The sequence below is a fragment of the Homarus americanus genome, unplaced genomic scaffold, assembly GCF_018991925.1.
Source record: "Homarus americanus isolate GMGI-L3 unplaced genomic scaffold, GMGI_Hamer_2.0 scaffold6317, whole genome shotgun sequence".
In the NCBI taxonomy this organism is placed as follows: domain Eukaryota; kingdom Metazoa; phylum Arthropoda; class Malacostraca; order Decapoda; family Nephropidae; genus Homarus; species Homarus americanus.
The window spans coordinates 19,059,553-19,077,419 of NW_024730668.1; the positions used below are offsets into that span (position 1 = coordinate 19,059,553).

At 42.6% G+C, this 17,867-nt stretch overlaps 2 protein-coding genes across 2 annotated transcripts; both read left to right on the top strand.

Annotated features, from left to right (window-relative positions):
• Positions 1-4,433: 4,433 nt before the first annotated feature.
• LOC121867142 (histone H3.v1-like) lies at positions 4,434-7,515 on the top strand (the record flags this gene model as incomplete). Its single annotated transcript, XM_042366894.1, has 3 exons — positions 4,434-4,471; positions 5,975-6,108; positions 7,236-7,515. Coding segments are annotated over exons 1-3 (423 nt in total), but the record flags the coding sequence as incomplete, so codon positions are not given.
• A 486-nt stretch (positions 7,516-8,001) lies between these two features.
• Positions 8,002-9,660, top strand: LOC121867114 (mucin-2-like). The gene has a single exon (XM_042366870.1). The coding sequence runs from the start codon at positions 8,002-8,004 to the stop codon at positions 9,658-9,660; it is 1,659 nt and encodes a 552-aa protein (XP_042222804.1).
• Positions 9,661-17,867: the final 8,207 nt, after the last annotated feature.

Sequence of the window (17,867 nt, forward strand, 5' to 3'; positions counted from 1 at the left end):
GAGGCAGGTAGGTAGGGAGGGAGAGAGGTAGAGAGGTAGAGAGAGGTAGGGTCAAGAACGGCAGTCACACACAAGGTTGACCAAAGCGAACCGCGGTCTTCTTTTTTGTCGTTCACGCGCCGTCCTCCTCTTACTCGCTAATGGTCTCGTTCATAGTGTAGTCTGGTAGTTAATAATTGAATCACCCGAAGATTAAAGCCCCTGCTTATTTCACCTCATAATTAACAACTTTACCGCTAACCTAAGCTAAACTAACCTAACCTAACCTAATCTAATCTAACCTAACCTAATCTAACGTCTAGTTGATGATATGTAAAGTGAACAGTTGAGGCGTTATTTGGTGATAGTATGAGGGGGTGATCTTTTAACAATAATACTAATACAGTACTACTAATATAATAATTATAATAGCGGCAATACTACTACAACTACAACAACAACAACTACTACTACTACTACTACTACTACTACTACTACTACTATCTCCAGCCTCCCCCAATAGCCACACCTTCGCCACCATTTATTTACCTTAATATTAAATATCCTAATACATAAGAAGCTATCCTATCTGTGTTAAATTAGTTGAGCTGCAGATCTATGCGGCATTCAGTGACTGTAGCCTCATAGTCAATATCTGCAGCAGTTGTCGGAGTAGGGGCGGAAGCTCTCGTTCCCCTGAGGCAGAGCAAAGCCGACAGAAGGAGAGAGAAGGACAGTCGCCATCTCATCCAGGCTGTAACATAACTTCTGGGCTGCTGCTTCTGTTCGGAGATCAGCTCCGCGAGTCTGGCGTAGAAACATCTTGCACTTGGGCCCATCCCACCCGAGGTTGTGAACACTAGAGGAGTGAAGCTGCCTTGATCAACATTTTGTATTCTCTCCCCGTATGCCCTTCTCTTGTCGTTCTCGTTCCTCCTATGCGCAGCATCGAGAGCTAGGTTACGGTGACAAACGGCCATGGGATCAAAAATCCTGATGTCGAAGAAAGCTCGCTGTCCCCGCGTCCAGAATCCTCGAGCACTGACGTCCACACGGGCTTCGTTAGAAGTGTTTGAAGTCCTATGTTGGAAGATCTCGCCATCCAGTGGAAGGAGGGTCGGTTCTACCATGACGTCCCGGCAGATTTCCTTCAACATATTTGCTGTGAGATCCCTTACCTCGTCATGCCTCATGCATATGAAGCCCCCCTTCTTGCAGACCATGGCGTGATCGCCATCATAGGGAGAGCCACACACGCATTGGGAGGGCAAACCATCTACTGGCCAACCGTACCTTAGAGCAATGGCATCTGTAAATTCTTGTTTGTTAAGGCTGAAACCATTTGCCCTTATCGGTAACGTAGTTAACCAGTTCGAGGCGCCCACCTCCTGCGCTATAGCAACTTTTTTTGTCAAATTTTCTGGAACCAGCAGCAATAGTTGCTGCAACATGTCATTTTGGCAGTGCTGCCGATCTGTTGTAATGGACCTACGGATCTTATTAACTTCGCTGGTGTCCACTTCCCCTGTTGCATTCTGGGCTATTATGTGGTCAGTGAGGGCTGCCGTGAGCTTAAGTGAATTTTGATGTTCAGAGTCAGCAATCTCCTCTGGATTAGTTAGTCCCATCCCTCCCAGTCTTGGTGGAAGTGCAAGAAGTGTTCTTTCTGCTCGGGTTAAGTCAGGGTGTTTCACTAGTTTGGGAATGAACTTGACACTGATTGCTTCTTCCAAAGGGTGGAGGAGGGGTCCGATCTCAGGGATGGTACACATCAGGTAGTTCCAACGCTGCTTGACTCCATGGGTGAATGCTGCAAAGGCCGCATGTGGCTCTGTGTTAGCGATCTCCGATAGAGCTTGGATTTCGCTAACCCACTCATTCACCTTTCCCGATTCGTACTGGGTCTTGAAGTCCGTAGTGCCAATCACTGCGCCTAGATGTCTTTGGCCGTCCTTAGTTATTTTGACCTCACTTTCGCCGAAAACCTCCAAAGCCCGATCATAATGATCTGGCTTCACGATGAGGAAGGATTTACTGGCGTTTGGGTGGTACCCTATTTGTGGACCTCGCGATGTTACCAGGTCCCACCACTTTTTGATGTCCTCCACTTTTCCTGCTCCTGTGAGGTCATCAGCATATGCCACTTGTTTGACCCCAGTTGTTTCAAACTTTATTTCTTGTTGGAGCACCGATAGGCCAATTGCATACATTGCCATTGCAACAGGGTCCCCCTGTGTTGTTCCCTCGGTCGACTGCAGGATGGTATCACCTCGTAGAGCCTTGTTGTTTACTATGTAGAGGTCTGATGGATTCCTATACGAATTTTCAACATACATCGCAAAGCTAGGACACTTGATCTTGATGTTGTGCAGTGCAGCCTTGCGGTTAAGTATATTGAATGCGTTTGAAGCATCCACCAGGAGAACGGCCTCACAATCACGCTGCTCGAATATCAATCTCATGGCGTGAATGGCCGCCTCCCCACCAGCCTGGTGGCCAGCACACACTTGTAGGTTCCCTGCTGCTGCCCTGACATCGTCCTTTACCACCTCCATCATGCACTTTCCGATAATCCGCCTCAGCACTTCCCCCACCCCTATAGGTCTACATCCTGGTTTCTTTTCCAGAGGAATAAGGCGGCAGGCCGTCAGGGGCTGGAGGTGATGGCAGCAAGAGGATGCAAGCTTTCTTGCAAGGGCGGCAATGGCAGTGCAGAGATCGCTTGCTACAGGGCCAAACTTGTTTGCGCTGAGGATGACTCTCCAACCGTTTGCATCCAGACCTGAAGGGCCGGCTCCTCCACGAGTCTTCAGTGCCTTTTTCCACACCATCTCTCCTGTTATTTTCTCGAACAGGACAGCATTTGGTGGGATATAGTCACCATGGAGCCTAATGCCTTCAACTTCACTTGCAGGGGGATGTTTCTCTTTCAGTAGGTTTAAAGTCGCTCTGTTTATTGGCATCACCCCACCGGAAGATTCCTGAGTGAGAGATCTTACCGCGAGAGACACTTTTCCCACACGCATTTTGTTTCCAAATTTTCTTGCCACGTCATCGGTGTTTTGTTTTCCGTCACCCGTAGATTTTAGTCTCTCCTGCAGTGTTCTTGCTTCACATAGGAGATCATCTAGGGCCCCAGTCCGCCACATTGTCGATCTTCTCTTCATTGCTGCCACATTTTCTTTGTGCTTAGCCCTTGTGTGTGTCCTCTGACAAAATAGATGTGGTATTATTGCCAGTATTTGAAGAGCTAGGGGGGCGAGGAAGCGGTCCTGAGTGTAATCGGTCATGAAGAAAGTCATCTCCCGAATCATTTCTTTGGTGGCCGCACACTTGGGTGGTTCAAATAAGTTAGCGGGCGACCACTTGACAATTTCTGAATAGGTTTCTTTGACCCATACGCCTGCATTTTCCATCGACATGCCTTTCCACTGAGGCGGCAGTCTCTCATTCTCCACCTGGACACCTGCTACTGAGGGAACAGCATTTATTAGTACTACATTTTCGGGTTGAGTAGACTCACTGCTATCATTTCGGATATCATCGGGTGGTTGGGTCCCGGCGATATCCACTGTGGCCGCCTGTGTCGGCTCCCTGCCACGTGGGTTCCGACACTGGTCTAGCTTCCTGCAATCCACACATGAACGGTTGTTTCTCGCACAAAAACAGTTTGTGCAGTTTTGGTTCGGGCTAGCACAGACGCAGCAAAGACTGTTGCCAGGCATAGTGACCAGCACCTTGGGCGACAGATATTTCCGCCTCCGACCTCTGCTACTACTACTACTACTACTACTACGACTACTACTACTACTAATAATAATAATAATAATAATAATAATAATCGACGTGTCTGCATGTAAATACTCATAGTGAAGGCGCGAGGTTATGTTGAAAGGACACAATACGCGGATACGCTTTACTGCCTTGTTGAATTTAGTGTTATATACAACTTGTATCTTCTGGGGGAATATTTACCACTACAACACACCAATGATCTCGCTTTCATTTCCCCTACAAGCATAGCTAACACCTACGTAAATATTAACAAGAAACTACGCGGTACTAGACGATTTGGGGAAAATTTTATCGCAAGCAGGTGTTGATATAAATGTATTACTATACTTCCATAACTTACAGTGGGCGTTTCAGCTTGTATTTTTAATGGTAAATACGCTAGTTATCAACAATTATAATTAAGAGAGATATGTCTGGGATTCTGTTCTGACATCGATACTATTGGATCTCGTAGCAACAATAGCAGCTACTTGTGGTGACCTTCACGGTGTAACGCGAGAAAATACGAAACACAAGTGACTATCATCTCTACGAACGCCACAAAAACTCTTGCTCCACAAAAAACTGTCGGTAAGAACGGAATACTAGAACACCGTCCTCGACAAGGTAATGGGCGTGGCAAGGTAAGGTATATAAGACAGTGGAGGAGGCCAGGGAGGCAGTGCGTGTGTGTGTGTGGAGTGCTAACATGAAGTGGGTGAGTGTGACGTCATCTGTGCTGGAAACTGTACGAAGGAAATTTATCGAAATATAAATTTAATTTGCAATTTCCTTTATAAACTAAATTTATATTAATCCATAAGTTATTTATTGTGCCGAGTTGAATAATTGTGTTTTAACGCTTTGATGTAGAGTGATATAATAAGAAATGTTTTTATACCCTCGGCGAGCGGTGCTGGAAATGGGTCCAGGGTTTATTATCACCTGCCGCGAGCCTCAGTAAGGATCCCGTTTACCTTGGTGATTCCCGTCTCGCATAATAGGAAGCCTTTTTGTGATCTCAATAATCCTGACATTGACAAAGACAAAGTAAAACTATGTTAAGGACAACAATATATATAATAAGACTTAACAAACTCGACCGTGTTAGCATTCTTTTGTTTTTTGAATGATTCGTATTGGCTGTGACATTGGATAATATAATTGGGATTCCGCGGGTGCAGCTGACTTTAATTTTGTATTAACTTCAACAATTCTGAAAGAGTAATGAGTTTATAGAAGTCTCACCTTGGTAAATGAGTTAGATATTAATAGTATTTATAATATCCCGTCGTACGCAGCTCTCACGAGTTACCCACGCACCTGAGTCAACAATATCAAGTATTACTAAAAAACATTATGACTTCCATGACAGACACACGCCATATTAGTGTATCTTTCTTACCTTAGCTTATACTTCCTTAGAATATTAGTCGTCTCTCTCTTTTTCTCTCCATTTTATTACTTCGGTAACTGTGGCCACAACTTCTATAGGAGGCGACCCTGGTGGTGGAGATAACCTGGTAACTTGTTCAGGGTCCTCTAGTTACTTCTGATTACAGTGTCCAAAGTTTTAATTAAAGTTTAACCCAGTTCTTGGTTCCTGGGTACAGCAGGTGAGATGACAGATGAAGTTTCGTGTCTTTGTAATATTCTACAATTCTAAATGGTCGCGGCTTTAAGCTATCTTTATCTTTCAGGGTTTTAAAATGATACTTAATATAATATAATCCGCTTCGGTTTTGTCTTGCTTGCAGTGTTGCTAAGTCTTCATTCTATCTCGGTATTCAAGGTGCTATACTTTATTTCATGTACGAATTTACTGGTTCAGTGATGTATATGTTCAGGTGAAGTATTACAATACCCTTTCGTAGATGTTATAGAGAGATGAGTGATCATGTTCTTATTTCTTCAATTGAAAGGTGTGTGTGTGTGTGTGTGTGTGTGTGTGTGCGTGTGTGTGTGTGTGTGTGTGTGTGTGTGTGTGTGTTTATTTTTGTTCTTATATCCAGTTAGTAAGCTTTCTACCCTTCATTTTTTTCCATCTGTTGATACTTTAGTTCATTCTAGTTCTCTCTCTCTCTCTCTCTCTCTCTCTCTCTCTCTCTCTCTCTCTCTCTGTCTCTCTCTCTCTCTCTCTCTGTCTCGTACTACACCATCTTAGGAATATTTCTCCAATATTTTATGATCGCTGAAGGTTGTTGGTATTCCCTACACACAGGTGGCGGTGCTGACGGTGGTGGGATGCCTGGTGGGGACACTTGCTCGTCCACACAGCGTCTTTCACTACGAGAAGGATGGGTTGGAGAACGAGCAGAACGGCACCCCAGGACAAGCAGTCAGGGGAGAATACGAGTAAGTCTAAGTTATGATACTCAAGAGGTTAAATCATGGTACTCAAGAGGTTAAATCATGGTACTCAAGGGGTTAAGTCATGGTACTCAAGGGGTTAAGTCATGGTACTGAAGGGGTTAAATCATGGTACTCAAAGGGTTAAGTCATGGTACTCAAGAGGTTAAATCATGGTACTCAAAGGGTTAAGTCATGGTACTCAATAGGTTAAGTCATGTTACTCAAAGGGTTAAATCATGGTACTCAAAGGGTTAAATCATGGTACTCAAAGGGTTAAGTCATGGTACTCAATAGGTTAAGTCATGTTACTCAAGGGGTTAAGTCATGGTACTCAAGAGGTTAGATCATGGTACTCAAAGGGTTAAGTCATGGTACTCAATAGGTTAAGTCATGTTACTCAAAGGGTTAAATCATGGTACTCAAAGGGTTAAATCATGGTACTCAAAGGGTTAAGTCATGGTACTCAATAGGTTAAGTCATGTTACTCAAGGGGTTAAGTCATGGTACTCAAGAGGTTAGATCATGGTACTCAAAGGGTTAAGTCATGGTACTCAATAGGTTAAGTCATGTTACTCAAAGGGTTAAATCATGGTACTCAAAGGGTTAAATCATGGTACTCAAAGGGTTAAGTCATGGTACTCAATAGGTTAAGTCATGTTACTCAAGGGGTTAAGTCATGGTACTCAAATGGAGGGTACTCATGGTATCATGGTACTCAAAGGGTACTCAAAGGGTTAAATCATGGTACTCAAAGGGTTAAGTCATGGTACTCAAAGGATTAAGTCATGGTACTCAAGGGTTAAGTCATGTTACTCAAAGGGTTGTCATGGTACTCAAAGGGTTAAATCATGGTACTCAAGGGGTTAAGTCATGGTACTCAAGGGGTTAAATCATGGTACTCAAAGGGTTAAGTCATGGTACTCAAGTGGTTAATTCATGTTACTCAAAGAGTTGTCATGGTACTCAAGGGGTTAAGTCATGGTATTCAAAGGGTTAAGTCATGGTACTCAAAGGGTTAACCATTTTCTGTGTGTGTGTGTGTGTGTGTGTGTGTGTGTGTAATTTGGGGAGTATTTATCACACAGGTGGCACAACAGCAGACCACAATAACATGTCTTTGGTATCGGCAGGTGGAGGGCGCCAGATGGTGAGGTGGTGGAAGTGACCTACATCGCTGACCATCTGGGCTTCAGACTCGTAGATGACATCGATACCACAGAGCCGCCAGCACAGGCTAACCCAAGTTTAGCCACAGAGAGGGTCAACACAGAAGAAGGCGCTGAAGAGGAAGAAGAAATGGAAGAAGAAGAGACCGAAGAACAAGAGCAAGAAGAGGATGAAGAAGAGGAAGAGGGGAGCGAAGAAGAGGAGGAGGAAGAGGGGCACGAAGAAGAGGAAGAGGTGAAAGCAGAAGAGGAGGAGGAGGAAGACGAGGGGAACGAAGAAGAGGAGGAAGAGGAAGGAACAGAGGGTGAGGAAGGAGAAGGTACAACTGTTGACCCCAATGAACTAAATTCGTATGTGGAAGAAAGTTTCGACACAGTCACGGAAAACACTGAGACTGACGCTGAACCAACAACAGAGAGCAGCGACGGAGTGAGACCTGAAGAAGAAGAACACGTGGGAGAAGAGGAAGAAGAGGAAGGTGCTGAGATAAGTGAGGAAGAAGAGGGAGAAGAGGAAGGTGCTGAGGTAAGTGAGGAAGAAGAGGAAGAAGAGGAAGGTGCTGAGATAAGTGAGGGAGAAGAGGAAGGTGCTGAGGTAAGTGAGGAAGAAGAGGGAGAAGAGGAAGGTGCTGAGGTAAGCGAGGGAGAAGAGGGAGAAGAGGAAGGTGCTGAGATAAGTGAGGGAGAAGAGGAAGAAGTCCCAGAACAAGAAAGTACCATAAGCCCTGAGATGAGTGAGGCCCCAACAACAACAACTCTAAACATTAACACAGAGACACAGTTTCCGGTTCTTGTTCCTGTTAAAGTTGAGTCGACATTTACCAAAGAAGCTGAACTCCAAGAGACATCCAGAGCCACACCATCTGTAGAGCCAATGTTCGCGCCATTTGTTCCTGCAGCTGGCGAGGAAGTGACTGTGACGCCCCTAGACTCTTCATCTGTAGCTACTTCTGCCTCCTCTGTGACGCCTAGTTTCTCCGCTGACTTTGCTTACTCACATCCTGACATCCGTTCAATTGAGTCTCCTGATTCCCCGTCAACTCTTGCTTCCTCAACTCAGTTTTACATGAATTCTGAAACACCGGTAGACACTTTGAGCTCGTTCTCGGAATCCAGTCGGCCACAGCTCCTCCTTGATACAAGTGTTGCCGCTGATAACGTGGAAGTCCTTTCATCAGCATCAGTGAATTATGTGAGGGAATTGGAACCTCCATTTGCCCTTCACCTGACTACTGTGGAGGATTCCCCGGTTGATACAGAGGTTATCAGCGTTGAGCCCATTGATAGTGAGAGGTCAACTCCACTCACAGATTTTGCCTCTCTAACAGCTGACCCACTCGCTTCACAAACCTTCGTGGCTATCAACGAGTTGCCACAAGCATTGCCAATTATCCCACCCGTTGAAAATGTTCCCGAAACGTCAATAGTTATTATTGAAGATTCTCCAAGAACCTCTGAGGTCATCCCTGAACCACTTTATCTCCAGGATGCAACTCCGACAGGTGAACAAATGCTGGATACTGTCGTCCTTCATAAACAGCCTTCGACGCTGTTTCTTGTTCCAGATATCAGTCCTGTGGTAGCTGTCCCAACCTCGTTATTAGAGCTTGAGGTATCATCCAACTCTGACCGCTCCGTGGACAGTCTTTCCATCTATGAGAAAGTTCCAAGCATCAGATCTCCCAACGCATTAGTCTTTGAGGAAAAGTTTGTTTTCCCCGATGACTCAAAGACAACCTCGGCACAGACCCAGGAGTTGTTGGCTACTGAGAGGTCCTACACTCTGCCTGTGCCAGCTGAACCACTTGAAATATTTGAAATATCAAACAATATAAAAAGAAAGGTTTCCCAACCCTCCCCGGAGCCTTCTATCTTACTGACTGTCCCACCACAGGAGGAACTTCGTCAGTCAGTCTCCATTGACGACCAAATGTTAGATTCCTTGAGATTAGTTCCTGTTGATACTCCTGGCGACTATCTTTCACAGCCATATTTGAGTAAGGCCACTTTGCTCACACCAGCTGAGGAAGAACACCAGACTCGCACACATACTGACACAGACTACACAGTAGTTTCTGATACTCCTGTCCCCGCTCATGATAACACCAGGACTCCACTTGGTCCCTTCCTCACAGGGACAGACGTCATACTACTGTCTGTAGAGGAAGTACCCGAGAGGTTCCAAAGTCCTGGGGCGAGTTATCCCCAGTTGGAGATCTCCGCGCCCGCTCACGTTGCTCTGGAGGGTGACGAAGCAGTTCAAGTTTCTATAGCGGAGGTTCCCACGTCTCCTTCCTCATTTATCCTCACTCGAAGACTTGATACTGTGAAATATACTACTCCACCCCTTCTTCCTCCCTTAATGAAGTCCTCGCTGCTACTGACGTAATAAAAACGGCAGCCAGTTGCTATATACGTCACCTACACACTTATATTCCGCCAAAAGTGACGGCATTTTTGTGGTGACGCTCTGGATCTATCAAAATTCTTAAAACGAAAATCGATACAATAGTGTTTGTAAGAGATAAAATATATAAATACTCATCTTCCTCTATAACTTGAAGGTATCACTATTGACGAGATTCAATTGCTAGAATATTAAAACAAATATAAAATAAATAAATAAATCCAGATAATTGTATTACATTCGGTTGGGAATGCATGTAACGACCCCAAACACTGGATGATGTTAGGCTGTGTTTTGATGTAAGCAACACCCGGCCAGTGCCAATTATATTACCTGAATCACTACTCTAGTTATCCAACGCGTATTTCTAATTTAAATTTCGAATAAATTTTGTATATATTTGTGATGTTTATCTTACATGTTTGAATTCAACATTTAAGACTGGTATTTGGGTAAATCAACTTTTATTTTTCAAAAAAAAATTTCGTATCCTACGTGGTAGCAGGAACATTCAAACTGTGCCTCTATATTATTGAACACTCCTCAACCTTCTAACATAAATTTCGTAAACATGAATAATATTGTGAGGTATTCATCCCTGGTCAAAGTAACTTGGAAGACGCCCACCATATAAGTCTCCCATAAAACCTCAATTTCTGTCACTGAATGTTGACGTTATATATAAGCCCAGTAAACACCTATTACATAATCATAGTTAGTTGTTTAAGCATGAACATAAAAGAAAAATACATAACATTGACACCGAGATTCTCCCAGGAACAGAGTAGAACAGAAGGAAATGAAATGTGCAAAAATCGTGCATGTCCCGCACTTGCTAACAGTGGGTATCACATAACAGCGACGTGACCGACAGCCCAAGCGGCTAACAAGACGACAATAGGGAAGAGGATAAAAGTAAAAGCATGTAAAAGCTATGCGAAATTGTTCCAGGAGGGGCCGACACGGGTTACCAGAATGTTCTATAAATATGCCGGGATGTTTTGAGCAACGGAGGTAAACCAGGTGTGTGAGAAACAACACAGCGAAACACATGTACAGTACGACAGCTGTTGAAGTTGGGCAGCTGTTGGAGTCTGTGCTGCCCATGTCGGTCCGAATCAATTGCCTCCAAACGCCTCAGACTGATGTAGGTTGCTGTTCTGTCACTGGGTGGGTAGTTGCAAAACACTCAATTAGTCTTACTGTACACGGACTTCGAGTATGGAACAGTCGACATTTTAAGTTAACGAGACGAGAAGAAAGAAATCCTTGAAATTATGAAAGTGGGGGAAATATATATGTAATGATACAAATGAAAATTACAGTTGACATTTCATTTGATTTTTCTTTACATCAACCCGCGGCTAGCGTGGACTCTCAAGCCCCACGAACTACTTAAACAAGAGATGTAAAAAGTAAGTAAAAGACTGACACTTCCTTTGTTGATAAACTGAGAGAATGCAATGTTGTGGGATTTCAGACATCCATTGAACCTCAAGAAGACCTTAAATAAAACGATACTACAATTGTGCGTGTAATTAGGAAAGTCAGTTTTTAGACAGAAAACCTATGAAATTTTGCCCAGTGTGATTCTACCTTTAATAAATTGAATTAATTCGGATCTGGTAAATTTGCTCAGTTTCGTTTAAGACGTCGTTTACCACAATAAGATAGCCAAATCTAATATACTATAGGACTAGGCGTGTGTGCGTGTGTCTGCTCTGGGCAGCCGAAACGGCACAATCGTTTTTCATCAAACTTGGTGGAAAAATCGCAAAAAATTCGTACAGTGGAACAAACCTGGTCCCATATCGATGGTTTCTTTAGGAAGCCATTACATAACCATTTTATTTACGCTGGAAAACGTTGCAAGTCTACCTACTTGGCGCACCCAGCCCACGATTGCAGTTATCGCAGTTATCGTACGGCTCCCTCCTCCTCCCCCACTTTTTTTCTTAGCCTACGTTTTTTTAATGCTTTTGGATTAGTAAAGGAAGGAAGAGGAGTAAATAGAAGAATAAATAAAGAAGGGGAAACAGAAAATAGTTAGAGATAACAGATGGGGGGAGCTGAGTTTCATCATGCGTCTGGATGCACAGTTTCAATGTTACCAGACGACCTTACACTACAGTGTATACTTATTCCTGTGGCTCATGGAAAAGGAGAAGAGATAAAAAGATAATAACAGGAATGCATGGAGAAGGTGGCTACAATAGACACAGGGTGAAAATAGACAGTGAAACAGACAGGGGGTTAACAAAAATAGACAGATTCATACATGCACAAATAGACAATATGGCAACTAACATGACAGACAGACAGCTGACTGACTGGTTCACATTAGTAAAGATGGGCTTACATTCAAACACCACGCAGATGAACAGACAGTTGGGATGGCAATGGACAGGACTGATAGACTTGAGACAGATTAGAAGGCATTTATAAACAAGAATAACACCAAATTGACCATAGCTGCATCAGATATGTCTTTAACTAATTATTCTAACCTTCATTCTATTCCTTCTTATAGTATGTTAGATACTGTAAGTATCACGACCACGACCATGATTATAACAACCAGGACCATGATTATAACAACCAGGACCATGATTGTAACAACCACGACCATGATTATAACAACCACGACCATGATTATAACAACCACGACCATGATTATAACAAAAACGACCATAATTATAACCACGACCATGATTATAACAACCACGAATATGATTATAACAACCACGACCATGATTATAACAACCACGACTATGATTATAACTACCACGACCATGATTATAACAACCACGACTATGATTATAACTACCACGACCATGATTATAACAACCACGACCATAATTATAACAACCACGACCAATATTATAACAACCACGACCATGAATATAACAACCACGACCATGATTATAACAACCACGACCATAATTATAACAACCACGACCATGATTATAACAACCACGACCATAATTATAACAACCACGACCATGAATATAACAACCACGACCATGATTATAACAACCACGACCATAATTATAACAACCACGACCATGATTATAACAACCACGACTATGATTATAACTACCACGACCATGATTATAACAACCACGACCATGATTATAACAACCACGACCATAATTATAACAACCACGACCAAGATTATAACAACCACGACCATAAATATAACAACCACGACCATGATTATAACAACCACGACCATAATTATAACAATCACGACCATGATTATAACAAACCAAATAGATTTATAACAACCACGACCATAATTATAACAACCACGACCATGATTATAACAACCACGACTATGATTATAACTACCACGACCATGATTATAACAACCACGACCATGATTATAACAACCACGACCATAATTATAACAACCACGACCATGATTATAACAACCACGACTATGATTATAACAACCACGACCATGATTATAACAACCACGACCATGATTATAACACTCACGAAAATGATTACGGTATAACACTCACGAAAATGATTATAACAACCACGACCATGATTATAACAACCAAGACCATGATTATAACAACCACGACCATGATTATAACAACCACGACCATGATTATAACAACCACGACTATGATTATAACAACCATGCCCATGATTATAACAACCACGACCATGATTATAACAACCACAACCACGACCATGATTATAATAACCACGGCCATGATTATAACAACCACGACCATGATTATAACAACCACAACCACGACCATGATTATAACAACCACGACCATAATTATAACAACCACGACCATGATTATAACAACCACGACCATGATTATAACAACCACGAACATGATTATAACAACCATGCCCATGATTAACAATCACGACTATGATTATAACAACCACAACCACGACCATGATTATAACAACCACTGCATGATTATAACAACCACGACCATGATTATAACAACCACAACCACGACCATGATTATAACAACCACGACCATAATTATAACAACCACGACCATGATTATAACAACCACGACCAAGATTATAACAACCACGACCATGATTATAACAACCACGACCATGATTATAAAACAACGACCATGATAATAAAACCACGACCATGATTAAACACACAAACGACAATGATTATAACAACCACGACCATGATTATAACAACCACGACCATGATTATAACAATCACGACTATGATCATAACAACCACGACCATAATTATAACCACGACCATGATTATAACAACCACGCCCATGATTATAACAATCACGACTATGATCATAACAACCACGACCATGATTATAACAACCACGACCATGATTATAACAACCACAACCACGACCATAATTATAACAACCACGACCATGATTATAACAACCACGAACATGATTATAACAACCACGACCATGATAATAACAACCATGCCCATGATTATAACAATCACGACTATGATCATAACCACGACCATGATTATAACAACCACGACCATGATTATAACAACCACAAAACCATAATTATAACAACCACGACCATGATTATACAAACCACGAACATGATTATAACAACCACGCCCATGATTATAACAATCACGACTATGATCATAACAACCACGACCATGATTATAACAACCACGACCATGATTATAACAACCACAACCACGACCATAATTATAACAACCACGACCATGATTATAACAACCACGAACATGATTATAACAACCACGACCATGATTATAACAACCATGCCCATTAGGGTGTGTCATAGGAGGGAAGATCAGCTAAAACTAATGGCCCATCACTTTTTGGTAGATTTTAGTGTATATAAGTAGAAAATAATTTCAGTTTCAATATTTTGCAACCTTTTGCTAGGTAAATTTTAGCGTGAAATTTATCGAAAATCTAACGTACAGCTGCATTAGTGCATTACAATTAAATAGTGAACATTGCTTTCTGACTTCTTTCTTTAACAACCCAACTAACAATATTTTTGTTCTGATTCTGATGCATTTATAAGTTGATAACACTGGGCTGCATTGAAAAAAAAATGTGAGTGGGGTTTCTTAGCTGATTCTTTTATATTTTGCGCTGATTCAAAAAATGCCATTCATTTTGGCCCAATCAGGTCAGATTTTTATGCTATGGGAATTAGAAAAATCGAAATTCTTAATATGATGTCAAAATTTTATGCAAAATATATCATAAGAAATGTAACCACAACACATAGGACCAAAATATGTCAACTACATAGATGCTTTACAGTTAGACATGCAATAGCTGTCGAGAGAATTTCTTTGGTGGTTCGTGTCTGGGGCGTCCTGTCAGCAGACACCAACAGTAGTCGCGAGCATGTTGATATCCCAGCGACCCTGCACCGCCCTCCATTACACGGATATCTTGAAAGCGTTCTCCTGTCTCTCACCACTACCACAGTTCTCTGGAAAGTAGTCCGTGGGAGCTGAGGAAGTGCATTTTGATGAACATGGCACCAAGAACTTTGTAGCTCAGAATAAGTCCTCAACAACTCGTTCATACTCTGAACTTGTAGTGCCAAGAAAACTGGAGACATAGACTAAAGGCATGCCAGGCTTTCTTCTCATTTACATCCATGCTGCAATCAAACTTGGGATCTTGAAAAGCCCTCTGATCTGAAGACATCAAAAATTCCTGCATTCACCTTTGCCTCACTGACTTTTGGAAATTTTCTTTCAGAAAATTGAAAGCCTGGCTTTGTCAGTGCCTTTACAAAGTTTTTGAACAGACCGAGCTTGATGTGCAGTGGCGGAAGAAGAATGTTCTCTTGGATTCACCAGAGCATGGGCAACAACATTATGAGAACCTGGAGTAAGTCCACTTCTTGCAGGCCAGTCACGTTGCATGTAGTGCTGCTTGTCTGCTCGACTATCCCACAGACAAAGGAAACATGCCATGTACCACAGATGAAAAAAGAAATTTAATTGGAGAGAAATATGTAAAAAACACGGATATATACTCTTTTCTTGCGTCGGCGGACATTTAAATGGCCGGCGAGCACGTCAGGTGTATTTAAATGCATCGTAAGGGCATTACAATGAAATCTTTTCTGTAAGGCTTGCCAATGTCTCGATGATTTTTTAATGAACGAATATGAGGAGACCCCATTTTGAGCGAAAAATGCCAATATTTACCTGAATCTCCGCTTAAAATGCTATAGCACAAAATTCTGACCTGATTGAGCAAAATGGATAACATTTTTGAGATCAGCATACAAAATACACCCAGAAAAGCTTAATAATACACAAACCTCAAAAACTATGCAGGGCAGTGTAATATTTGTGATGGCTGCTTGTGTCAGGACGAGGAACCAAAAATCCAGCCATCTCAGTCACTATCTTGGGTCTGGGAGAGAGCTCCTGAAGTTGGAGTTGCCTACATTGAGAGATGCTTTGAAATACGGTGTTTTAATCAGGCAAATCAGTGAAAAAGAAAAGAACTTACACAAACAAAGACATTGCCAGTGATATGACCAAAGCTGTCTTGGCACAGTACCTCTGGCTAACGCTCAGTTCAAGCCTCCAGTCCTCCAGTCATAACAAGTCAGAAGATTAGTGAGAGACTGCTAGCCAGTTGGGAAAAACAAGATATCTCTCTTGAGAGAGGAAAACTTACTGATTAAGGACAGCTTTGCCAAGCAACTAGACAGTTATTTGACATAATTACTTGAAGTGCCCAATTGTTCTCTGTCCTGAGTTTGGATGCGATCGTGACTGTAAATCCAGGCCCACATCTCCTGTATTTGCAAGCGTGAACTGAAGATTCCTGTGATCAAACTGGCATTTATCAAGCACAGAGAGAAGACTGGCGAAATATAGAAACCTGTGATTTCTAGCCAAGATATTCGAGTCCGAAGAGACGGAGGCTGCCACAGAGAGACGAAGAGGAAGAAGAGTTGCCGAGAAAAGAGACTTGAGAAGGCAGGGTGAGGGTAAAGGCCGATGATTGAGTCAAGCTGATTTAATTTAATAGCTTCCCCATGGCTGATCCGAGTGCTGACCAGGAGAATGGTGACTTTGTCCCTAACCCCAGAAAATAATGATCCCAAACCTTCCAGGCATAAAAGATTTGAAATAGGAAAAGATATCCGAGCATAGCTCTGGCCAGCATGCGACACCACTGGTCTCAAAGAAACTGCAAGAGAGATAGCAATAGCTGCCCCTGGACTGACGGTGGTTTGATAACACCTGATGATGTTCACCTGGTGATAGATCATAACAAAGTATAAGGAGAGCTCAGGGAGAAACTTGTCGGTAACCTAGAAGAGGAGTTTTGATAAAGGGGATAAGAAAATGGAATCGATTGTTTGTTCTTTGATGGGAAGGGATGACACTAAAGTGTTCATGAAAGTTGGAGATTCTGACAAGTTGTTCCCTGCCGCGTTGCGGAGGAACCTCTCCTCCTGCTGCAGTGAACCAGGAGGGAAGTATTTGTGGCATTTCACTCCAGAGAAAAGATGACATCAAGGGAGACCAGCTGAGATAGTAGCGAGATAACATTGTAAACTGGCTCAGAGGAAGACGTAGACCAGACCCTGCAGGCCATTGGAGGGCAGCACCAACACGAACACAAGGATGGCTAAGAGGTCATACAGTGGATAGAGCGGAAGATTGGGAGGAAGCTGGTCTGGATTGTTTGTAACCGCCACACCAATGAGTTGCCACTCAGACATCTGATCCAGGAGCTGGATGGCAAAGACTCTTTCAAGCAACAGATGGTCTGGTCCTCTTGGCAAGATGCTGGACTCTGCCACTGAGTTGAAATAAATCCGAGCTTTGAAAAAATCACAGTTGGCCCTCCACTTTCGTTGAGCTTTTTATACTGTCATTGACGACCTGAGTACTGACCAGTACTTTGGTTACATGATTTTGCAGTGCCATCAAAACTGGGGTCATGCCTGATAGACTTGCTTACCTGCAGATAAGTCCGTCTCACATTCTAGGTGGCTCACCAGCAGCTCTCAGGTTCTGAATTTGGGTCGCTCATCATAAACTGAAAGGAACCAGCTTCACAACCTGAGACTTATTGTCAGTGTAATGAGTGCTACTTGCCAAATTGGTTCAACACCAAGGTCAAGTCATCGTTCTCGAGGTCCGAGGCATGTTCTCTTCCAGCTTGAGCTCCTGAGAG